Genomic DNA, 25,382 nt, shown 5'->3' on the forward strand with positions numbered 1-25,382 from the left:
CGACCTGATGTAAACCCTTTGCGCCCATCTTGCTTATTTCTGAAGTCTGCGTGAAGTCCATGACAACGTTTCCAAATTCTTCATCTTCGTGGAAGAGCAACCTGATCTCTCTTCCCTTCTTGAAGGGACTATGATGTAGATTAGATTCACAATAGAGAGAGTGACCAAAGTCCTTTCTGTGACTCTGCAGCACTCCCTGACATTGGTGCTAGTGTGGACAGTAAAGGTGGTTATCTAAAATTAAAAAGAAATCTTGATCGCTTGGGTCAAAGGGCTGAGGAGTGGCGGAAGGAGTTTAACTTGGATAAATGAGGTATTGCATTTTCATAAAAAGGCTAGCCTTGTATAATTACAAGTAGGGCCCTGGGTAGTCTTGAGGAACAGAGACCTGGGTGTGCTGGTACATAATTCTTTGAAATTTGGGTCACAAGCAGACAGTGGTTAAGACAGCTTTTGGCACAGTTGCCTTCTTTGCTTAAATCATTTGAGTATAGGAGTTGAGATGTCGTACTGAGGTTGTACAGGATGTTGGTGAGGCCTCTTCTGGAGTCCTGTGCAGCTCTGGTTGGCCCTGTTATAGGAAGGAAATTATTGAATTGGAAAGGGCCCAGAGAAGATTCACCAGGACGTTGATTCACGCTGTGTTTCAGGAGGCAGTCACACCTGGTCAAAGTAGGTAGTTCAAATTTGGTCAGTGGCCAAGGACAGCAGGTGTTGACCAGTGTTGTGGCAGAAAGGGGTAAATAGGCTGGTCAACAGGACTTTAAACTAGAAAGTGGGGGGGGGGGAAGGATAGGGTAAAACATCCCACGCCAAACCTCCGCCCTGGCCACGCGCACGCGCACGCACACGCCTCTAGGGGCAGATGCCCCTGTGTGGAAACATAGTTTTTTTTTTAAAAACTACCAGAAAGGAGAATGCAGGAGAGGTTATTAAAGTCTGCAGCACAAATACAAATAAGACAGTGTTTGGAAAGGGCTAGGAATCAAACTTCAAGCACACTGAATAAATGAACGACAATAAGAAAGTGGTTAATACAGGACTGAAGGTGCTATGCCTGAATACACACAGTATGAGAAAGAAGGTAAATGAGCTTGTGGTACAGATTGAAATTGGCAGATATGTGGTTGGCATCACCGAGACATGGCTGCAAGAGGTTCAGGTTTAGGAGCTGACTATCCAAGGATATACATTTTAAAAAGATAGGCAGGTGGACCAAGGGGATGGGGTTGCCTGTTTTGTATGAAGTGAAATTACTTCAACAGTAAGAAATGAAGTAGGGTCAGATGATGTGGAATGTGAGAGGGTAGAGTTAAGGAACCACAGAGGCGAAAAACCATAGTTGGAATATTGTACAGGCCCCCAAATGGTAGTCAGGAGCTGGCGCGCAACATACACCAGGAGATAAGAAAGGCCAAGTTATAGTGACCTTGGATTTCAACATGCGGGTGGATGGGGAAAATCAGGCTGGTAGTGGATTGCAAGAAAAGGAATTTGTGGAGTGTCTACAAGTTGGCTTTTTGGAGCAGCTTGTGGTGGAGCCCACTAGGAACAGGCAATTGTGGATTTATTGTTGTGCAATGAGGCTCACTTAATAAGGGAGCTGAAGGTATAGAAAGTGATCGTAATATGATTGAACTAACTCTGCAATTTGAGAGGGAGAACATATAACCCGGGGAATGGTATTACAGCCGAATAAAGGGAACGACAGAGGCATGAGGGAGGAGCTGGGCAGAATTGTCTAGGAGAGGAGCCTACCAGGCAAGACAGTGTAACAGCAATGGCAGGAATTTCTAGGAATAATTCAGGAGACACAGCAAAATTTCATCCCTAGGAAAAAGAAGCATGGTGCAGGGACGATGAGGCAGCTATGGCTGACTAGGGATGTCAGGGATAGCATAAAAGCAGAAGGGAAAGCATATAATGTGGTGAAGGGCAGTGGGAAGCCAGAGCATTGGGAGGCTTAAAGGCCAACAGTGGGCAACAAAGAAGGAAATAAGGAGGGAGAAGATTAAATGAGGGTCAGCTAGCCAGTAATTTAAGGGAATTTTAAGAGTTTCTTTATATATCTAAAAGACAAAGAGAGGCAAATGTGGACATTAGACCACTGGGAAATGATGCTGGAGAGATAGTAGTGGGAATTAAGGAAATGGCTGAGGAACTGCATAATTATTTTACGTGAGTCTCCACAGTGGTATACACAAGTAATATCCCAAAAAATTGAGGGAGTCAGGGAGCAGAGCTGAATTTGGGGGCCATCATCCAGGAGAAGGTATGAGAAAAACTGAATGGCCTGAATGTGGATAAATAACCTGGGCCAGATGGACTACACTCCAGGAGATAGCTGAAGAGATCATGGAAGTGTTAGTGGTGATCTTTCAGGAATCACTCCAGTCAGGGAGGGCACCAGAGGACTAGAAAATTGCTACCGTAACACCCCCTGTTTAAAAAGGGAGAAAGGCAAAAGACTGGAAATTCCAGGCCAATTAGCTTAACCTCGGTTGTGGGTAAGATTTTAGACTCTATTGTGAAGGATGAGTTTTCTGAATACTTGGAAGTGCGTGGTAAAATGGGGCAAAGTCAGCACGGCTAAACCAGGGAGAGCCAATGGATGTTATCTACCTGGACTTCAAGAGGGCCTTTAACAAAGGTGCCAGACAGGAGGCTGCTGTGTAAGATAAGGGCCCATGGTATTAGAAGCAACGTGCTAGCATGGATAGAAGATTGTTTTCTGCCAGACAGCCAGAGTGGGGATAAAAGGGTCTTTCTGAGGATGGCAGCCAGTGACAAATGGTGTTCCACAAGGGTCAGTGCTGGGATCACAACTTTTCATTTTGTTCATTAATGATCTAGATGAAGGAACTATAGGCATTCTGGCTAAGTTTGCAGATGATACAAAGATAGGTGGAAGGACAGATTGTATTGAGGAAGTGGGGAGGCCGCAGAAGGATTTGGACAGGTTAGGAGAGTGGGCAAAGCGGTGGCAGATGGAATATGATGTGGGAAAGTGAGAGGCAATGCACTTTGATGGGAAGAATAAAAACGTGGACTATTTGATCATTGGGGAGAAAATTCAGAAGACTGAAGTACAAAGAGACTTGGGAGTTCTAGTCCAGGATTCTCTCAAGGTAAACTTGCAGCTTGAGTCAGTAGTCAGGAAGGCAAATGCAACTTTGTCATTTATATTGAGAGGATTTGAATATAAAAGCAGGTATGTACTTCTGAGGCTCTATAAGGCTCTGGTCAGGCCACATTTGGAGTATTGTGCCCAGTTTTGGGCCCCATATCTCAGGAAAGATATACTGGCCATGGAGCAGGTTCAGAGAAGGTTCACAAGAATGGTCCTAGGAATGAAAAGCTTAACATGAGTGTTTGAGGACTCTAGGTCATTATGTGATGGAGTTTAGAAGGATGGGCGGAGGGGGGGATCTAATTGAAACTTTCATAATAATGAAAGAAGATGAGAAACTTCTTCAGCCAGAGTGTGATGAATCTGTGGAATTCACTGCCACAGAAGGCTGTGGAGGCCAGGTCACTGAGTATCTTTTAAGATGGAGATGGATCCTGGATTGTCCAAGGGTCAAGTGTTGCTGAGAGAAAGCGGAAGAATGGGATTGAGAAACTTATCTATCATTAAATGGTGGAGCAGACTCAATGGGCTGAATGGCCTAACTTCTTCCCCAAATCTTAAGGTCTTGTGTTGGCTGGAATGGAGGGTTTAAGTTATAAAAATAGGGTGGGACGTTTTTCACTGGAGCATAGGAGGTGGGGGTGTGACTTGTCTAGAGGTTTATAAAATGGTGAGGGGCATGGATAAGATGAATAAGGTTGGGAAGTTCCAAACTAGGGGGCATCGGTTTAAGGTGAGAGGATAAGGATTTTAAAAAGGACCTGAAGCAGCTTTTTCACACACAGGATAGTTCATGTGTGAAATGAACTGCCAGAGAGTGGTGGATGCAGGTTTAGTTACAGCATGTTCCTATCCAAATGCTTTTATGTGAATAGGAAAGATTTGGAGGGATATGGGCCAAATGCAGGCGGGTGAGACTGGTTTAGTTTTAGGACGTGGTCATCGTGGACTAGTTGGACCGAAGGATCTGTTTCTGTGCTGCATGACTCTGTCATTTGAATGCGCTGCTGCAGAATGTTTTGTGCAGTCATCAATGTGTTGTTTGTGAACACAATGAAACCTGAACTGAGGGAGCCATAGCTAAATAACCAGTTCTTTAAAGTCCATATTGAAATATGCAGCATGGAAACAGACCCTTCAGTCTAACTTGTCCGTACCAACCAGGTTTCCTATGTAAATCTAGTCCCATTTGGCCCATATCCCTCTTAAACCCTTCATGTTCATAGGCCCATCCAGTTGCCTTTTAAATGTTGTAATTGTACCAGCCTCCACCACTTCCTCTGGCAGCTCATTCCACACACGCCACCCTCTGCGTGAAAAAGTTGATCCTTAGGTTCCTTTTTAATATCTTTCCCATCTCACCTTAAACCAATGTCCTCTAGTTTTGGATGTCCAAACCCTGGGGAAAAGACCGTTAAAAGGCGTTAACTCCGTTTTCTCCTTCACCGATGCTGCCAGACCTGCTGAGCTTTTCCAGCGACTTCTGGTTTTGTTCCCGATTCACAGCATCTGCAGTTCTTTTGGTTTTTATTACAGGAAGTTATTGTCTGGTTAGCCTGACCTTGGTTGTTAAGATTTGAGAGTTCATTGTCTGCTTTCTGCACTCCGGAGAAGTATAAAGACCGCTTCTTATCCCAGGTTTGCTCACGGCTGACATTGCAATAGCCAAGAGGTTAATGTGAGAGTTCATTTGTTTCAACAGTAATGCAATGGTTACCACACACTTTTTGTTTCATTTTAAACTTTTTTAAAGTTTTAAATGTAGTTTATGTAGCAGAGAAATACCTTGTGTATGTATATATAATGGCACATTGTATACACAACCAAGACTGATGGTGCTTTTCTTAAATTAGATTTATGAACTGAAGCCAGCCGCTTCATGCATCTTTCTGATCCGACATTATTTTGAGTTTGACTGTTTTGAAAGTGATGATGTTAGTTTCCAGTTAAGGTAAAACTGAGTCGACTAAAAACGCATCTCCTTCAGCGGTTGAGTTTAGGGGAAGTGGGTACACTATTGTCGCATTGTTACGCCTTGAGAAAAATCTTAGCTGTGGACAGGGCACTGTCACCCTGGCACGTTGGGGTATGAGGTCACACCATGTCAACCTGTGTCCTGCCTTGGAGTCTGCCTGTGTGGTCGATGGGCAGGGACACTGACATTTGGTGGGGGACGGGATCGTGGTGGCAGTTGGGAGGAAATAGTCTGCAGGACAAATTGTTTCAGCATGTTTCTGTAACATCAGCAACCCAACAACAATCACTGTTTCATCCTTTAATCCCAATTTTTGCATATTCAACAACCTTCTTGGGGAAAGAATATGAAAGGATTTATTGCCCTTTGAGGGCGAGGTGATTGTATAATTGCAGTATTGCTGGACTGTTAATCCAGAGACACTCAATGTTCTGGGCACCCGGTTTGAATCCTGCCACGGCAGATGATGGAATTTGATTTCAATAAAAACATCTGGAATTGCGAATTGATTGACTATGAAGCTGTTGCTGATTGTCGGAAAAACCCATCTGGTTCCCTAATGTGCTTTAGGGAAGGAAACTACCATCCTTACCTGGTCTGGCCTACATGTGACTCCAGGCTCTCAGTAATGTGGTTGACTCTTAACTGCCCTCTGGGCAATTAGGGATGGGCAATAAATGCTGCCTAGCCATGAATGAATAAAGGAAGTGACAGAGCTTCTCATCTCAGTCTTAAATGATCATCCCTGTACCTCGAGAACCAAAGAACTGCAGATGCTGTAAATCGGGGTCAAAAACAGGAATTGCTGGAAAAGCTCAGCAGGTGAGGCAGCATCTTTGGAGAGAAATCAGAGTTAACATTTCAGGTTTTGCAAGCATCACTCGACCGGAATCGTTGATTCTGATTTCTTCCCACAGATGTTGCCAGACCTGCTGAGCTTTTCCAGCAATTTCTGTTTTTGTCCCATACCTTGAGCCTTTGTCTTTGATTCCCCAAGTCAACACCACCTTAGTGTCTGCCCCATCAAGCTCTTTCAGAGTCCTGTAGTTTCAATAAGATCCCTTTCCTTCTTCCACACTCCAGAGAATATAGGCACAATTTACTGAGTCCCTTGTCAGAGAGAGTCCTCTCGTTTCAGGGCTCAATTTAGTGAAACATTGATGTACCGCCTCCAGTGCAAATACATCCTTCTTTGGGTGTGGAGAATAAAATTACATCGAGTATACTGTCTCATCAACGCTGTCTACAGCTGTAGAAAGGTTTCCTTTCTTTTGTACTCTAATACCTCCTTCATGGTGAAGGCCAACCTACCGTTAACCACCTTTTTTAATAGCTTGTTGTTCCTGTGACCCAGTCTTTCTCCCCCACCCCCAATATTACCTACAACTCCATTTGACATGTACCTTTCATATGCCACCTTCCTTTTTGGAATTCCAGCAAACTAATTCCAAAATTCCTTGCTCCCCTTTATCTATTCGGCTCATTACATATCATTGCACAAAGTAAGAATGCATTGTTAGGATTCCAGATTTTTCCCAACAAATGTCTGGTTAGGTCATCTGTTGTTGACCTCCTTTCTTGAGCAGCATTCCATTTACTGAAGTTCAATCTGGGGCTACTTTAGATACCAGAAAATTTTGGAAAATCAAACACAGTGCATCTACTATTTCTGTAGCTATCATTTTTCTCTCAATTATTCAATCCTTGGTTGCCCCATCCCTCATATCTAACTTGTGGGAATCGCTGCCTGTCACCTCATGCCCTCAGCAGTGTGTCGTTTCTGGTTTTGTTGCTGCCATTGATTTCTACATAGACCATTGGACATCTGCATTCCCCCCTCCTTGATCTCTCGCCATACGAGGGGCGTCCTTAACCCAAGCACTGGGCCATCAGCGCAACCTTCAGAGTGTTCGGTCGTGGCAGCAGAGAGTGAGGTCTGTACCCCTGGCTTACTGACCTCTGGCACAGCCACATTGCTTCTCCACGCCCCTAATTTGAATGACACCCTACACCATCGTGTCATATTTTGTCTGCTCCTTCATCCTTAATTCTTGTCCTCATCACCTCATAGCAAAGTCTATTTCAAGCTTCCATGTAGAGTTGCTGAATGTAATAATGTAAGGAATAGCAACATGTTTAGATGTGTTTACACAGGTGATAGAGGTGCAATGAGAAATGTGAAGTGAATGGGTTTAACCCATGACCTTGTGTATGAATGGATCTGAGGGTTGTGTAAATATTATGAACCATGTTTGGGTCTGTTTATTGAATGGACATTTACTGGATGTGATGATGTAGCAACATTGTGAAGCTGCCTTCTATCAGTGTTTGTAAATATACTGCTGCCTTAAATAGCAGCATGTTTTGTGAAAGTTGGGTTTTCATGGGCTCTACGTTTTGTAGCCTACATCTGTTGTGTGTCCTGGGTTTGAAAATCATGTCCAGTGTTAATATGAACAGAGAACAGCACAGCACGGGAAATAGGTCCTTTGGCCAACTAAGATTGCATTGATATGTGATGCCTTTCTAAACTTAAACCTTTTTGCCTTTATGTGGGCCATGTCCCCCTCTTCCCTGCCTATTCCTGCATCTGCCAAGATGCTTCTTTAAATGTTGTGACTCGATCTGCTTCTTCTACCACCCTCCATGTAGAGAGAATGTGCTTCTCACATCTTCTTCAAACTCAAGTCCTTAGTAACTGAAAATTCTGTTGGGGGTGTGTGGAATCCTCTCTTCATTCTATCCATGCTTGTCATAAAGTTTGTTAACTTCTATCAGGTCACCCCTCATCCTTCAGCATTCATGTGTAAACAAAGTAGATTTGTCCAGTCTCTCCCCATAGCTAATACCCTCAACCAGGCAACATCCTGGGAAACCATTTCTGTACCCTCTCCAAAGCCCCCACGCCCTCTGGTAGCGTAGTGACCAGAACTCTCTCCACTCCATTTTGGTGGACTGCATCAAAGATTTCCAAAACACCATGAGAGAACAGCAGAAGTCAAGTCTGTCCTGCCATTTGATCCTGGTTGATGTTTCTCAACCTCATTCTCCTGCCTTCTCCATGTACCCTTACTAATTAAGAGCCTGTCTATCTCTGTGTCAAAAACACTCGATGACTTGGCCTCCACTGCTGTCTGCAGCAATGAGTTCCACAGATTCACCACCCTCTGCCCTAAGAAATTCCTCCAGCTCAGTTCTTAAAAAGTTGTCCCTTCACTCTGAGGCTGTCCCTTCGGATCCTAGTCTGTATGGCTGCTGAGAACACCTTATCTACGTTCACTCTGTACAGGCGCCTCAATATCCTGTAAGTTTTTTTTAAAACCAGGTTCCCCTTCAACATTTCTAAATTCCATCAAGTACAGACCCAGAGTCCTCAACCACTCCTCATACGACAAGTCCTTCATCCCTGCAGTCATTCTTGTAAACCACCTCTGGACCCCCTCTAAGGTAAGCACATCCCTCCTTCAACACGGAGTGCAAAACTGCACACAATATTCCAAGTGCGGTCTAACATTGCATTTGTCTTCCTGACTACCAACTGAACCTGCATGGTAACCTTGTGAATCCTGAACCAGGACTCTCAAGTCCCTCATGCTTCAGATTTCTGAAGCCATTCCCCATTTTGAAAATAGTCTGCACATCTATTCTTTCTACTCAAGTGCATGACCTCGCACTTTCCCACAATTGTATTCCATCTGCCACTTCCTTGCTCAGGCTTCTAGTGTGTCCAAATCCTTCTGCAGCCTCCCCACTTCCTCAACACTACCTATCCCTCCTCCTGTCTTTGCTAAGTTTGCAAATGACTTAATTCCTTCAGAGATAATGGGAACTGCAGATGCTGGCGAATCCAAGATAACGAAGTGTGAAGCTGGATGAACACAACAGGCCAAGCAGCGTCTCAGGAGCACAAAAGCTGACGTTTCGGGCCTAGACCCTTCATCAGAGAGCTTAACTTCAGAAAGCCAACTTAATTCCTTCAGTTCCTTTATCCAGATCATTTCTTTTTGTAGGTATATTGTAGCACATGAAGGTGATGATGGAACTTTAAATGTTCAATGTACTGTTTTTTTCTTACTGTGACATACTTAAAACAGCAGAATGAGGAACAGGAATAAACGTGGAGTAAACAGGAATAAATGTGTTCATCCAGCCTCACATTTTATTAACAGGAATAAACAATTCCCTTGAGCTTGCTCTGTCATTTAAAACGATCATAGCTGATCTCATCTTGGCTTAGGGTCCATTTTTCTGCCGACACTCCATAAACTTTCAAACCAATAATTAAAAATCCCTCAGCATAAATTTGGGGAAACAATGTCCCACTCCTGACATCTGCATTTTTTGAGGTTTTATATACATACAATGGGAGAATGTTGATGTAAGATGTGCTGCAGGGCCTTGGAGCACTCTTTTTAACACCAGACCCAAACAGACGTCATTGCACTGATTTGGAAATTGCAGCCAACTTATCTCAAATAGCTCAGTATCTCATCCTGACCAAATTTCATTAAGAGCAAATAACTTCACCACCAGTTGTGTAGCTGGTAAATGGTCCATTGTATAAAATCATTTCATTCTGGCAAAATGCCCCACTGAGGGGCAGCTGAGGTGAATTGTATTTGGCAACTTCAGATACACTAAATCCTCAACACTACCATGAGGAATGACAAAAGTGAAGGTCTGGTGGCGCCCCATTGCAATGGCCTTCAATTTCTGTGGAGGAAAGAGCCATGAATAATGTTTGTACCTGACTTCCCAAAGAATTTCAGTGGTTTACTGATGATTTTAGAAATGTGCTGTCTTAGAATCTTATCATGACTGAGTTCCAAACCGCAAAGTGCTCAGTACACGAGGGAAACGTTTCCAAGGAAATTGCCTTTGTACAGCTGTGAGATTTTTTCTTCCTAAATCAAGATTTCTACTGGGAACAGAACAAAGACAGAATTTTGACCTTTTTTTTCCCTCCTTTTGGAAATTGGCCAAATAGTTGGGAACATCATTAATTCTTTCTTTCCTTGACTCAGTTCTTTGCTAGATACCTCAGAAGCTTAGGCCTTTAGAGCAGAGCCAACTCTGGAGCAGCCACAGACGGACATACCAGATTTAATCTGAGGCTCATGGAAGAGCGGCATGAGGTTCAGTAAGGCAACTGTAGATGTTAAACATACAAGTATGCAAAAGTCAAATGTCCCTTGGTAAATGATAGATGAGCACAACATAACAATCCAGGCTATTGGCCTAGTGTTGGAAAGTGTAACTAGTGTTAGGTAGTTGTGTAATGTTGCTGGTACAGACTTGATCGTGTAAAAGGACACTTGCAAATGATTGTATAAGAAGGCATTTCATCATTGCCTATTCCTAATTGCCCTGGAGAAGGTAATAAATGTTGTCACAGCCAATGGCGCCCATGTCCCATGATTGGATTTTTAAAACTGAAATCCCAGCCAAACAAGGGGTTTAAACAAAAAGCAGGTTTTCAGAGAGGTTTAACTAAATTTTATTTGGCAGCAATAGGCTCCTTTTTTGAAATTTCCACACCAATTTTCTGATTCTCTGCTCACATTCCTGCTTAAATAAATGGAAAGAGACATTTCACCAATTGAAGTGACTAGGAGGCTGCTTCACATTGACACTTGGATAATTTGTACACGATATTTAAAACAAAAATTAACTATATGCATCTGCCATAATTATGTTTCAAAGCCAAGATCAATATTTTTCTCGACTATAGCAACATTGATGCATTCATCTGTTTGCATGAAGCTTTCTTTGTCTGCTCTTTGACTCCCACACCTCACATTTCGTATTTCTAACATACTTCTCCCTCTTCCCCTGTTTGCCTGTCTTGTCCTATTCTCCTCAAACTTTCTCTCTGTTGGTCTCCCATTGTGTTTACTGTTCAGACTGTCTTTTGATTTGTATTAATAGCGTGGAGAATTGGCTTTTGATGTGATATTGAGGCTGCTTGTTTGTTTATTTCCCTCTGGCAGCATTGTTTTGCTGCTGCTGCTGCTCTGGTATCCTTTCCCAAACTATCATTTTGTCTCCACCTCAATGTGCCTGTTATTTAGTCATCAAATCTGGTGTGTATTTGCCAACAGTCCTCACAAACCCAGGAATCAAGTCTAGTGAACCTTCAACCCAGGGATTGAGGTGGTAGCTATCAGCATGACAGATCCTTTTGAACAGCTGTATAAAAGAAGTGGTTGAAAGGATCTGGGAGTAGGTAAATATAGTCAGTGCTGTTTGTTCTTCCTGCAAATTAGTAACCTTACTAAAGAATGGAGATAATACTGATTTTCAAGGATACTGTCTGACATAAAGGTAAAAAACTTGGGGGAAAAGTTTCAAATAATTCTAAAGAACAATGCAGAGCAACAGATTAATCTCAAAATAAAAGCAGACCATTACCAATAGTTGAGGGATCAATTACAAGAGTTCTTGCCTGGGGACTTACCTTGTTTCAAGCTCTTACAGCTAACAATAGAAGCTTCTGAGATCCAACAGTTCTGATGGATCCATGAACTGGGCTAACATTGCAGATTAAATTGGTTGTTGGAGGTTTAAGGTGGGAAAGAGTGATTCAGAGAGTTTCTTCACTGTAGAATGTAAGTATTGACTAGATTGAGTAACAGATCTTTGCAGCATCACTTCTATTTATTTGTTTGTACTTTTAGGTGTAGCATGTGCTGGGATGTCTAGATTGACAATCTGTTTAAGTACTGTGGGTCATGTTTACAGTTTTACAAGATGCATCAGCTTGTTTTTGTTTTGTTCAGTCTGTCTTCATTCACCTTTTTTATTTGGTCATATCACAAGACAACAGTGTTCAATTCTTCATTTTCCATTGTGCAGGCATTTGTGATCTCCTTCACCTCTGGCTTCATCCCACGCCTTGTCTTCATGTACTTGTACAGCCCAGACGGCACGCTGCATGGATTCACCAATAACACATTGTCCTATTTCAATGTCAGCCACTTCGAGCCAGGATCAGAGCCTCTTGATCCAATGGCAATCGGATACAAGGTTGAGATCTGCAGGTAGAATTTCTCTCGCAACTCGAGCTGCTTCAGACCAGGTTTTTCCTGTTACAATTCACTACCTGAAAGAGAGCCACCAGATTTCCAACACTAATTGTAATAAAAGCAAAATTAAAGAAATATTCATTACCAACTTGTTTTATTGTGAACCAGACATTTGATCAAAGGTGTTTGCTCTAACTATTAGCCATGTCTTATCAAATGCAATTGAAATCATTGATAACCTGGCTCACTGCTTCATTTTGCTTTCCCCACAACACCAGGTTGTAGTCCATCTGCTTTATTTGAAATCACAAGCTTTCGGAGCCAGCCCCACCTGACTAAGGAGCAGTTCTCCAAAAGCTTGTGGTTTCAAATAAACCTGTTGGGTGATAACCTGGTGTCGTGTCACTTCTGATTCTGACCAACCCAATCCAACACCACCTCCATGTCATCTGTTTTTTTCCATTCAATGTACAAGGGATTATAGAACTTATAATTATTTTCAAAAAACTTGTGATAAAACTGATTATGAAATTATATTGGAATAAATGCAATGTAGGAACAAATTTGTTTGTGCTCTCCATAGATGCTGTCTGTTTTCTGGCATTTTTGTTTTCAGTCTGTTGGAATACTGAGTTAGTAATTGATAGACAGATAGTGAAGTTAAATTTGAGAAATTGCCTGCTGAAACTATATGGAAAATAATCTTGCTCACTGTTCATATGTTTGAGTATGGTAGTCAGCCCTTTGAGCCTGCTCCACCAATGAGATCATGGCTGATCTGAGTTTAACCTCAAGTCTACAGTCCTGTATATCCCCAAAATCCTCCACCCTTCTTCCCAACAAAATTCAAAATACTAACTACCTCTGCCCTAAAAATATTTTAAAGCACTTTTTTTATCCTTTTGTCTCCTCAATTTTGTTCTGTTCTTTCTATACAAATTACAGTTAGGAGAATGTATGCAAGACTTGCTCTCATGTAAACCAGATCTAAGCATGTTTCTTATTAATCAAATTCCCCATGTTACTTCCAGTAATTATAGTGAATCTTTACTGAAACCAACAATACGGTCTTATAATCAATGATCCCAACACATCACCATCAAGGAAAAACCAACGTTGACCATTTGCCATTTAAACTTGTCTTTATAGGTATAAAGATTACAGAGAGCCTCCGTGGTCTTCTCAACCATATGATCTATCAAAGGAGTTCTGGTCTGTGCTAGCAGCCAGACTGGCTTTTATCATCATTTTTCAGGTAAGTGATTTGAAGCCCTGCCCTTATTGGTTTACTGTACTTGGTGTTGATGGCCTGTAATTCCCTTACAAAAGGTCATGAGGGAATATGGGCAGATCGAGTTTCTATCTTTGAGGCGCTCGCGCTCACTCACTTGGACAGTAGGGTGCACTGTATTGAAAATTGTGCTTTAGCATTTTTCTCGCTTAAGGCTATCGTTAACAGCAGCTGGAGTAGTTCTGCTTTTTATTGAAGCTTCCCATTTCTTCCCAAGGGGGCAACAGTGATAACTATCTGCCTGGATTGGCCCACTCCTTGTTGATCTCTTTAGCCACTTCCAATCTCATCCACGACAATTGTGGGAAGACCATAAATAGATGGAAAGGCAGTTTGAGAAGGGGATACATACAGTTGAGAGAGATTTTAATAATTAACTAAATGGGCAATAGCATCATGGCTGCTCCAACATTCCTCATGTCCACTTTCCTACCCTTTCCATGTAACCCTTGATTTCCCGATTGATCAAGAATCTACATCAGCCTTAGATAGGCACAAAGACTCTTGCCCCCCAGCTCTGAAGCAAGGAGTTCCAAAGACACTCAACCCTCAGAAGAAGTTCCTCCTCAACTCAGTCTTAAATTGGTGCCCCTTTATTCTGAGACTACACCCTCTGGTCTGAGACATTCCCATGAGGGTAAACATCCTCTCAGCATTTACACTGTCAAGCTCCTTAAGAACCCCACATTTCAATGAGGCCATCTCTCATTCTTCTAAACTCCAGTGAATACAGTCCCAACCTGTTTTAACCTTTGCTCATTTGCCGGATCATTCTAGTGAATTTTCTCTGAACTCCTACCTTCAAAATGACTTTTTTTTTCCCAAATAAGGGTCCAAAACTCTTCCTGTTCTCCAAATGCGGTCCCATCAGCACCTTGTGTAGTTGCTGTAAGACTTCCCTACTCTTACATTCCAATCCCTTTGAAATAAGAGGCCAACATTCCATTTGCCTACTGATTTACCCACTGTGTCCCTGTGTCCTAGCTTTGTTTCATGCACAAGTCCCCCAAATCCCTTTTGTTTCAGCTTTCTGCAGTTTTTCTCCATCTAAATAATCTCTTCTTTTTGTTCTCCTTTCCAAAATAAACATCTTTACATTTTCCCACATTATATTCTGTTTGTCAACTTTTTGCCCAGTTATGTAACCTACTGATTTCCCCTGTAGACAGTGTATCCCTCTCCCAGCCTGCTTTTCTACCTATTTTTGTGTTATCTGCAAATGTAGCTACAATGCATTCATTTCACTCCTTCCTCCAAGTCATTTAATATACATTTGTAAACAGTTGCAGTCCCAGCACTGATCCCTGGTAATCCTGGGTCACCCAACCTGAAAAAAAGAATTACTTATCCCCACTCACTGTTTCATGCCTATTAGCAAAACTTCTATCTGTGCCAATATATCACCTCCAACACATTTGCCTTTTATCTTATAAATTAACCTTATATGAGGTACCTTATCAAACACCTTCTAGAAGTCCAAATGAACACATCTACTGGATGCCCTCTATCCACTCTGGTTGAGACTTCCTCAAAGCTGTAATAATTAGATCAACATGATTTGCCTTTCATGAAGCCAGGCTGATTCTGCTTGATGAAATTATGATTTTCCAAACATTGTTCCACTACCACCTCTATAATGGATTCCAATAATAGATGTTAGGCTAATCAGCCTGTAGTTACCCACTTTATGCCTGCCTTCCTTTTATGAATGAGTGTCTTTTTTGGTAGTTTTCCAATCCTCTTTACTTCTCAAGAATCCCAGGATTTTTGGAAAAGTATGACCAATATATCTGCTATCATTCTTTCAGGATCCTATAATACAAGCCTTGAGTCCAAGGAACTTGCCTGCCTTTAGCCTAATTATTTTGCCTAATGTTACTACTTTTAGTGATGGTGATGGTACTTAATGGAATATTTGAAGCACCTGCCACCATAAAACTGATACAAACTATTTGGTGAACTCCTCTGTCATTTCCATGTTCCCCATTATCATCTTCCCAGATTTATTCTCTAAAGGGCCTCTGTCCATTTTGACCACTCTCTCACATTTAAAATATTTGATTCAGTTTTTATATTCCTTGTAATTTATTTTCTGTCTTTATTATCTTTTTAAAGCTCTTGATTCTAAATTTATCCCAGTATTTGGGGCTCTCACAGACTTTGCTTCCTGCTTTTTCTTTCTGTTTGAACTTGATATTCTTCCTAGTTAATTGGCTGGCCATGATTAGTTTCTCCCTCTTGGAATCTTTCCTTCCTTCCTTCCTTACTGCGATGTATTTTTGTGGAGAGTCATGAATTACCTCCTTAAATGTCTGCTACGACTTGCTCACTGTCATTCTTGTAAATCTATCAGCCCAGTTCACTTTAGGTAACTCTATCTTCGTTTTATTGCAATCCCCCTTTTTCGAAGTTGAACACTCGTTTCTGACCCAAGTTATTCACACTCAAAAGGAATATTAAATTCTATCATGGGATAATCAGTACTTCCTTGGGAGATCTTTTACTGCAGCATCCTGCCCCATTAGCAAAGGCAAGATAGCTGGCTCCCTGGTTGGCTCTATGCAACTATCCCTAATATACTCAATTTGTCATGTCTACCCTTTCCAATTTGATGAACCCAATCAACATAATGAAAGTCGCCCATAAAAATTGCTCTCCTCTTTTCTATATGCTTCTATTATTTGTTGAGCCATAGCTTTTCCTACAGAGTAGCTATTGTTTAGGGGTCTAAACTCTCCTACCAAATGCTGTCTTGCTGATTTTTACTTTGGTCCAACTGGACTATGTTATCTGAGTCTAGATCATTGCTCACAGCTGTTCTAATTTCATCCCTTATTAATCATGCTACCCCACCACCTTTTTCTATCCCTCCTGTGTCTCTGAGAAGTCACATGCTAAGTTCCCAGTTTTGATCATCTTGTAACTGTTTCCGAAATGTCTGAGATCATAATCATTTACCTTGATTTGTAAAATCAGTTTGTCTGCCTTTATTCTGAGCATATCTCAATGCAGGATACACAGCCTTTAAGTTTGTTGCATTATCAAATTTGCCAACGCTATCTTCTTGGTGCAATGTGACATTTGCACATTCTGTCTGTTCCTTTTTAGTTTCTGATACCAATCAACCCCATCACCATCCTGAAATCCTACCTTCTCCTTCTTTTGATTTTGTAACTTCCTATGCAATTGAACCTAGCCCCCAACCCTACTTCAATTTAACAGCCCTGGTTGTGTGATTCATGCAAGGACCAGACCAAACAGGTACCTCGTTACCCAGTACTCCATGAATCCAAAGATAATGGGAACTGCAGATGCTGGAGAATCCAAGATAACAAAGTGTGAAGCTGGATGAACACAGCAGGCCAAGCAGCGTCTCAGGAGCACAAAAGCTGACGTTTCGGGCCTAGACCCTTCATCAGACCCTCTGATGAAGGTTCTCGGCCTGAAACGTCAGCTTTTGTGCTCCTGAGATGCTGCTTGGCCTGCTGTGTTCATCCAGCTTCACACTCCATGAATTCAAACCCATTTCTCCCACTCCAATCTTTGATACTGTTGTAAAATGTGCGTTGTATTTATTTTGAGAAATGGGTTACCAGAATGGTGATGGATGCCAGTTTGTAAATTATTGGGAATAAATGGAAGGTAACATGTCTTATTCTATTCCCTTAAGTGTTATTCTATGGAGACCTAGAAGTTTTAAAAAAAATTGCAGATCCAGATACATAAAGCCATAAAGAATTTCAGTGTTTTGTCTTTTAAATGGGGACATAAAGCAGAAGCAAAATGAAGAATTCACCCAAAATATTAACTTGATTATGGTTAAATTTTACAGTTTCAGGTGGCTGAGCATACACACTTTTTTTTCCAATGTCCATTGTTTCTGAATGATAGTGTAATAATCACACGACTGGAACAGTAAACCAGCATCCTGGGTTAATGATCTGGAGTCAAAGCTCAAAGTCTATCCATTTTTAATTTAGTTATTCCATTACATTTGCAATAAAAATCTAATATCAATAATGGGATCGTGTATTGACTGAGATGTCGTCATAAAAACTCATCTGGTTCACTGACTTAAGGAAAGAAATCTTCCTTTCTTACCTGGTCTGATCTTCTTGTGACTCCATATGATTCCAAGCCCAAAGCAATGTTGCAAGCTTGCAACTGCTGTCTGAAATGGTGGACCAATGCAGTGCCTTATAAAGGAGATGGCTTCCCAGGAGGTTAGGGGTGGACATTAAATGATGGCCTAGCTGCTGAATCACCACAGCTCATTAAATTTTTTAAAGCTTTTTAATCAGGGTGATGCCAGATAAACCCATGTAGTTAATTTTTAAAAAGTTCTATTCAAAATGTTCTCTGAAGCAAAGGCAGCCAAGGAGAAATTAGTTCTCTCCAAAATTGTGAAGATTTCTGATGAAAAGAGTGAATATTATTTTGATCTCAGCTCAAATTCATGGCAATGAACAATTTTTTTTTAAAATGAAAAAGGAGGAAATGAAGGAAGGGTGTTCCTGTCTGCAGGGGTAGGTGTCTGTGTACTCCCCTAGTGACTGATTACTGCGTTCAGGTTCCAAGCAGAACCATGAGCAGACGCTGTGATTTGTTTTGGATCATCCCTTACAGTTAGGGACCTTGCTTACAAAGTTAGGATATAATAAAACTTACTTTCTAGTTTATTCTTGCATTTTATCCTTGCATCAGCTCCTTTCACCACTGTTTTCACATTATCATAGTGAAATAAGAGAGTCCTTCTGATTTCTGGCTCAATAACCCATATATATTTTCAAATCTCCAATCTCTGCTTCGGTCCCATATCTTCACCAGTGACTCACTTTCTGGATCTACTTTGATTTTGTTTCAAATGCTTCCTGTCATACACTCAGGCCTTTTATGACTGCTGAACTCATTTTCTTCCCGTTGTTCACCAGCTCCCATTCAGATTTTTGTCAGTCTACCTCTGCTTGCTAGCTCTTGTTCCTACTTAATTTTCAATGTCCTATCAATTTTACAGCCCTATCCAAATTTCAACTTATTGTTTTTCGTTAAACAGCCAAATTTGAAATCAAAATAAAACAATTGCCCACTGTTTTACACGCGGATGCGCCTCCTTGTTATTTTGGTCTCTTCAGTTCTCACCTTGTTAGATCCCTACAGTGTAGAAGCAGGTCATTTGGCCCATCAAGCCACGCTGACCCTCAAGCATCCCCCTCAGACCTACTCCCCTACCGTATCCCTGTAACCTTGTATTTCCCAAGGCTAACCCACCTAGCCTGTACATCCCTAGATATTGCAATTTAGCATGGCCAATCCACCTAACCTGTACATCTTTGGATTGTGAGAGGAAACAGAACAGCTGAAGGAAACCACACAGACATGGGGAGAATGTGCAAACACCACATTGACAGTCGCCCAAGAGTGGAATGGAATCCGATCCCTGGCACTGAGGCAGCAGTGCTAATCACTGAGCTATCGTGCTGCCCACTGTATTCTTTAAATTACACTCACCCCCCCCCCCCCCCACCTTTGTCTCACTCTCTTTATGTAGCCGCTAATAGCATCTTGAATTGCTATCAAAGTTACAGCTGATTTTACTGGTTTAGTTTGACACATACACCAAAAGCGTACTTTATTGAGTAATTGCGAAGCACTTGATGTCAGAATTTCAGATTTTGATCGGAATTGATGTACAAATGTAGTTTATGAATTTAGATCCTTCAGCTATATAATGCTCCTGAAGCTAATATACAAGTTTACTAACTGCGCCCTGTCTTGTGTCTTTGTAGAACCTAGTTATGTTTATGAGTGACTTTGTGGACTGGATGATCCCAGACATTCCAAAGGAAATCAGTGACCACATGTCTAAAGAGAAGTCTTTATTGGTGGATCTCTTCCTGAAAGAAGAGCAGACCAAACTCCACATAGTGGAAGCCCTCTCTTCCCAAGAGAAGGAGAGGAAAGAGGAAGACATTGATGAAATCCTCAAGGAAAATGACGCTGAGCCAGTTGAAAACTGCACAGGAGACACAGATGCTTCCCAGTCCAAACTCAATAATGCAGGACCGGAAGTTATATAGAAATTGCTTTAAAGTAAACCTATGTTTCTTTAGTTGGGGCATTCCATGATATGGCAAGGTGTCAATCAATAAGGAGCAGCATATCTCTGATCTGTATAACAGCTCCCAAGGCGAACAGTTCTGTTTTGCTGCTCATGTTGCCGTTTTGAAAATGTTGACGCAGGAACTACTTCCTTTCACAGACGTGGTGGACCATGATTTGGTTATTTAAAAATAGCTTTATTTTTACATCGTGCAAGGCAGGGATTGTCACTAATTTGTATTCCACAGGAATGCTTTTCCAGATATTTTCCATCTCCTAAGAGGACAATAAGCCCAGTCATTAGCTTAAAAATGATTCACAGCAATGTTAACAAACTTCCTTTTAGAGATTTTTTTTTGTTCTGCCACAACTAAAATATACTATCTTTTTATGGGAGATATTTATGGTTTAATTGGGAATTAAGTCTCCATTTTTGTTTCCTTCACTGTTTGTTTGGGTAAAGGCAGATTTCACCCCACTGCCCAAAGTTTAAAATGATTTATTGAAAATTTAAACATGCAACATGGCATTTTCATTTCACACTGAAGTTGCTGTCTGTTCTGCACACATCACTTGTATTTTGGAAGTGGTATCTATTTTGGTTTTTACGGAAGGGAATGTTTGAAATGTAATAGTTAATCAGAAATTTGTAAATGGTTGCTGTGATAGTGAGTTGTGCTAATCCAAAAGCAGCATAGCATTCGCAAATCTGTATACCTTACCCCCTTGGTAGTTGATCATTTGTGTAATCAGTGGAAAATCCTGGAATGGCTTCCATAGCAAGACTGCTATCGGTTCTATCCATATGAGCACCTTAGGAGCATTTAGAAGCAGCTCTCACTGGCTGGTGTTACAAAGAAGCTAGCTAGCTTAATGGCAGCACCACCAATCTTAGATGTTTTACAAACATCATTTCCTTGCTGTGGTCATGAAATCCAAACCTGCTGCCTGATTTGTTTTCACAACGGGGCCTTAGTGGGAGAGATGATAATGTAGTTATCTTCGAATCATGCACCTTAACTTTTAACAAAGACTGCAGGACCCTGAATGACACAAACCATTTACTAGCTTCTGAGTAGATAGGTTATTAACATTCATTAATATGGTTGGCTGAATAAAGGGGATTAATTCCTGGTAGAGTCCCAAATTCTAAGAATTTTTTTTCTGAAACTAATAGTGGGGACACGTTTTAGGATCCCATTTCAAATTGAGAAATAATTGTATTCGTAAACTTCCTGGATGTTGATATTTTGATACAGGAAACTAAATTGTTTAGAGGAAAAGACTATCCTCCATCCTTTTATCTCTCTCCCTCCCTCCCTCCCTCCCTCTCTCTCTCTCTCTCTCTCTCTCTCTCTCTCTCCCTCGCCCCCCCCTCTCCCTCGCCCCCCCCTCTCCCTCGCCCCCCCTCTCCCTCGCCCCCCCTCTCCCTCGCCCCCCCCCCTCTCCCTCGCCCCCCCCCTCTCCCTCGCCCCCCCCTCTCCCTCGCCCCCCCCTCTCCCTCGCCCCCCCCCCTCCCTCGCCCCCCCCCTCCCTCGCCCCCCCCCTCCCTCGCCCCCCCCCCTCTCTCGCCCCCCCCCTCTCTCGCCCCCCCCCTCTCTCGCCCCCCCCCTCTCTCGCCCCCCCCCTCTCTCGCCCCCCCCCCTCTCTCGCCCCCCCCCTCTCTCGCCCCCCCCTCTCTCTCGCCCCCCCCTCTCTCTCGCCCCCCCCCTCTCTCTCGCCCCCCCCCTCTCTCTCGCCCCCCCCTCTCTCTCGCCCCCCCCTCTCTCTCGCCCCCCCCTCTCTCTCGCCCCCCCCTCTCTCTCGCCCCCCCCTCTCTCTCGCCCCCCCCCTCTCTCTCGCCCCCCCCTCTCTCTCGCCCCCCCTCTCTCTCGCCCCCCCTCTCTCTCGCCCCCCCCTCTCTCTCGCCCCCCCCTCTCTCTCGCCCCCCCCTCTCTCTCGCCCCCCCCCTCTCTCTCGCCCCCCCCCCTCTCTCTCGCCCCCCCCCCTCTCTCTCGCCCCCCCCCCCTCTCTCTCGCCCCCCCCCCCTCTCTCTCGCCCCCCCCCCTCTCTCTCGCCCCCCCCCCTCTCTCTCGCCCCCCCCCCTCTCTCTCGCCCCCCCCCCTCTCTCTCGCCCCCCCCCCTCTCTCTCGCCCCCCCCCCTCTCTCTCGCCCCCCCCCCTCTCTCTCGCCCCCCCCCTCTCTCTCGCCCCCCCCCTCTCTCTCGCCCCCCCCCTCTCTCTCGCCCCCCCCCCTCTCTCTCGCCCCCCCCCCTCTCTCTCGCCCCCCCCCCTCTCTCTCGCCCCCCCCCCTCTCTCTCGCCCCCCCCCCTCTCTCTCGCCCCCCCCCTCTCTCTCGCCCCCCCCCTCTCTCTCGCCCCCCCCCTCTCTCTCGCCCCCCCCCTCTCTCTCGCCCCCCCCCTCTCTCTCGCCCCCCCCCTCTCTCTCGCCCCCCCCCTCTCTCTCGCCCCCCCCCTCTCTCTCGCCCCCCCCCTCTCTCTCGCCCCCCCCCTCTCTCTCGCCCCCCCCCTCTCTCGCCCCCCCCCTCTCTCGCCCCCCCCCTCTCTCGCCCCCCCCCTCTCTCGCCCCCCCCCTCTCTCGCCCCCCCCCTCTCTCGCCCCCCCCCTCTCTCGCCCCCCCCCTCTCTCGCCCCCCCCCCTCTCTCGCCCCCCCCCCTCTCTCGCCCCCCCCCCTCTCTCGCCCCCCCCCCCTCTCTCGCCCCCCCCCTCTCTCGCCCCCCCCCTCTCTCTCGCCCCCCCCTCTCTCTCGCCCCCCCCTCTCTCTCGCCCCCCCCTCTCTCTCGCCCCCCCCCTTCTCCCCCCCCCCCCCCCCTCGCCTTACCTTCCTGCCACCCTTTCAGCTCCACTTTGGTTTAGTATAATTTTGGAGTTCATCAAAGCTATTTTATTATCATTATTTGAAATTAACACATTTCATGTTTTGATTTTTGAAATTTAGCAACTTTTAAAGAATGTGCACTTTTAGTGTTTTAACTTTTCTCACAGGATTATAATTGAAATTTTCTGCTTTGAAAAGGGTGATTTTTCATTATGTAGAGGATGAACCTGTAATATTGTACCTCAGCTGTATAGAACATCCTTTCACTGAATGCATTGAGTAATCTCTAACAGCAGTATAGATTGTAGATTTTACTTTTCCATAACTTTATGCATTTCAAAGCGCACTTACCTTTTTGTATTTTTACAGCTTGTGAAGAAGTTTGTTAACTTGTGTTCCAACTCTCATCATTTCTAATTGCTCCTTTTAAAACAAGCAATGTTTAGATTTTCCCAGTGTATGTTCTGATGATGCAGCCATACAGTTCGCTACATTGCCAGCCACTACTGAAATAAAATAAATAGCTAGTAACATTTAATACATACACTTCCAACCAGATAAACGACGTCTTCAAATTAATAAATCTTAGTTTCATTGAATGTTTGGTTTGGGCTTCTGCCTAATTTGCGTCTAATGTTCAGTGCACTAAGACACAGTCCATAATGAACCGTAATTGCTTGCACACCAAGTACATTAGACTAGTACAAACCGAGAAAATATGGTAAATAATTCACAAATGTTTTCTTCCTCTGATCTGAGAATATACAAATCTTGCACCTTTAAACCAAAGTCAAGAATTAAGATAGTATCACCCAGCCCAAACTTAAATGCATGCTCTATGTCATTGTAAAACTCAGCATTCAAAATAACAAAATGTAGCAAACAGCAGAATCTATTTTAGAAAGATAAGTCATTCACTTTAAATTTAAACCTGATTTTTATTGTTTAAAGTTGAAATTCTTAGAAAGTAGTCTGCCAATAAGGCACATGAACTGGACTGAGAACAGTGTGGTCTACATGAGACAGCATTGAGTAGGGGATGTTACAGCATTACTCTTTGGCATAATTTGTGAACAGTTTTGAAGGACTGTTTACAAATGAAGTTTAAAATTTGTGGTTGTATACGTATTCAAATTCTCCTTTCATAAGTGAGATTCTGAAACTTATTATTTTAAAAATTGGGAATTCTGCTGAGTACTGTAGAAGGGGAGGATTAGTGTACTGTAGATACCTTGGAATGCTGAGTTGCTGCTCTGATGTAGGCCATACATTCAGATTTCCATTCTACAGGAGCATATTTCTTTGCAACCTGTTTTATAATTGATAAAATAAAAAACTGAGACCAGAGATCCCTCCGTTATTAGTTCTAAAATTGCCTCTGCTGCCATTAAATTTTGTTTTAACATGTTTCTGTTCATTAAGCATACACTGGGCCATGATGTATTTGAAATGTGTGCTTTCCATGTTTTACTTAAACAAGCTTCACCTTTTGCAGGCAAACTGGTTTAGGTCATTCCTCATTGTCCGCACTAGATTTTCAAGAAGAAAATGTCTTGCCATTCTTTTTCTGAAAAAGAAAACAAAATAATGTGTGTAAAGATTTTGTTAGCAGTTCATCCAGTGCATTGACTGTCACTTATATAAAAGCACACTGAAAATTGTGGAAATGGAGGGAACCAGATAGCAGCTTAGAATTCAGAAAACTCTTTTTCTTAAGTCTCACCCTGTTTTAAATATTGTTGTGTAAAACTATTCATTATCCTGAAAAGTTTACTAAAGTACTCATTTGCAGCTTGACTGTGATCGTACATTTCAAAATATGTTGAAATACTATCCTGTTAATGAAGCACAAATGTACATCCATCAACTCCATCTAAATGGGTCCTTGGCAATATTCTGCCATTCAACTCATCACCACGTCCCCAGTTCTCTCCTTAAATAATCAGTGTATTAATAATGTAACCTATTCTCTTGTAAGGAAGTTTGCACATGAGCAACTGTTTTTCTTATCCTGGTCTATACTGTTTGACAGGATTCCAATGTAGTGGTACTTTAATTATTTCGACATGTAATTTTATCTTTATACAACTATGCAAAACAATAATATGAATAATGAAAATATGCTGAAACAAATAAAGTTCAGTTTTAGGATTTTTATTCGATGTCCTTAATCCTGCTCTGTATTGCTGCATTTCTTATACTTTGCAATCACTTTGCCCCCTCTGGAGGAAATGCATTTAATCAGCTTTCCCCATGCCCATCAGCTGCTAGTGAGTGATACACTTTGTCTTAATTTAACTTTCTTTATTATTATGTGTGTCTTCTGTCATTGATGTAGGTACAGAGGTGGGGCAACTTGTAAAGCTTTTCTTTTTTCATGTAAGAGTACACATGACTATAAATTTCTATCCAATTCTAGTCTTGATGTGACAACACACAGGATTTCATACACCTGTCATAACGAGGGCCCTGAATACTGGACCCATGTCACAATGGGCCAGGCTGTACATCAGTCTCCCGAGGAAGGTAAGGAATGGGCCTGTGGGAATCTCTTAACCACAGCAGGATGTCAGTCAGGATCATTTCTGAACCAATCATCCCTGAGCCCCACCCATCGTCAGTGGCTCAAGCAAGTCAGTAGAATGGTGATCAGAGATAATGGGAACTGCAGATGCTGGAGAATCCAGGATAACAAAGTGTGAAGCTGAATGAACACAGCAGGCCCAGCAGCATCTCAGGAGCACAAAAGCTGACGTTTCGGGCCTAGACCCTTCATCAGAGAGGGGGATGGGAAGAGGGTTCTGGAATGGCATGTCCCTTAATCCAGAAGGATGCTAGGCAAACCCTTTTGTCTTTCCCATAGTCATCTAGGTGGGGGTCACGCTTTGAAAGTATCTGGGGACCTGGCTTCAGGAGAGACAGGCTAACCATTGTAAACCAAGCTAGTCCTTACCTCTAACTATCCCACTCCATCCAACCCTCTCTTGTGACATTCCATGATCCTACCTACTCTCTTACATGATTCCACGGATCCAGTGATGATCTC

General features: G+C 43.0%; 1 protein-coding gene across 2 annotated transcripts in view; it reads left to right on the forward strand.

The window, feature by feature from the left end:
* ano1a (anoctamin 1, calcium activated chloride channel a) overlaps positions 1-20,838 on the forward strand; it is a 208,274-nt gene extending 187,436 nt beyond the window's left edge. For both annotated transcript variants that reach the window (XM_059652199.1, XM_048545941.2), the window contains 3 exons: positions 11,961-12,145; positions 13,280-13,385; positions 19,208-20,838. In XM_059652199.1, coding sequence (XP_059508182.1) covers positions 11,961-12,145; positions 13,280-13,385; positions 19,208-19,498 — 582 coding nt within the window. In that variant the 3' untranslated portion in view covers positions 19,499-20,838. The remainder of the gene's footprint in view (positions 1-11,960; positions 12,146-13,279; positions 13,386-19,207) is intronic.
* Positions 20,839-25,382: the final 4,544 nt, after the last annotated feature.

The sequence above is a fragment of the Stegostoma tigrinum genome, chromosome 17 (assembly GCF_030684315.1).
Source record: "Stegostoma tigrinum isolate sSteTig4 chromosome 17, sSteTig4.hap1, whole genome shotgun sequence".
NCBI classification, from domain to species: domain Eukaryota; kingdom Metazoa; phylum Chordata; class Chondrichthyes; order Orectolobiformes; family Stegostomatidae; genus Stegostoma; species Stegostoma tigrinum.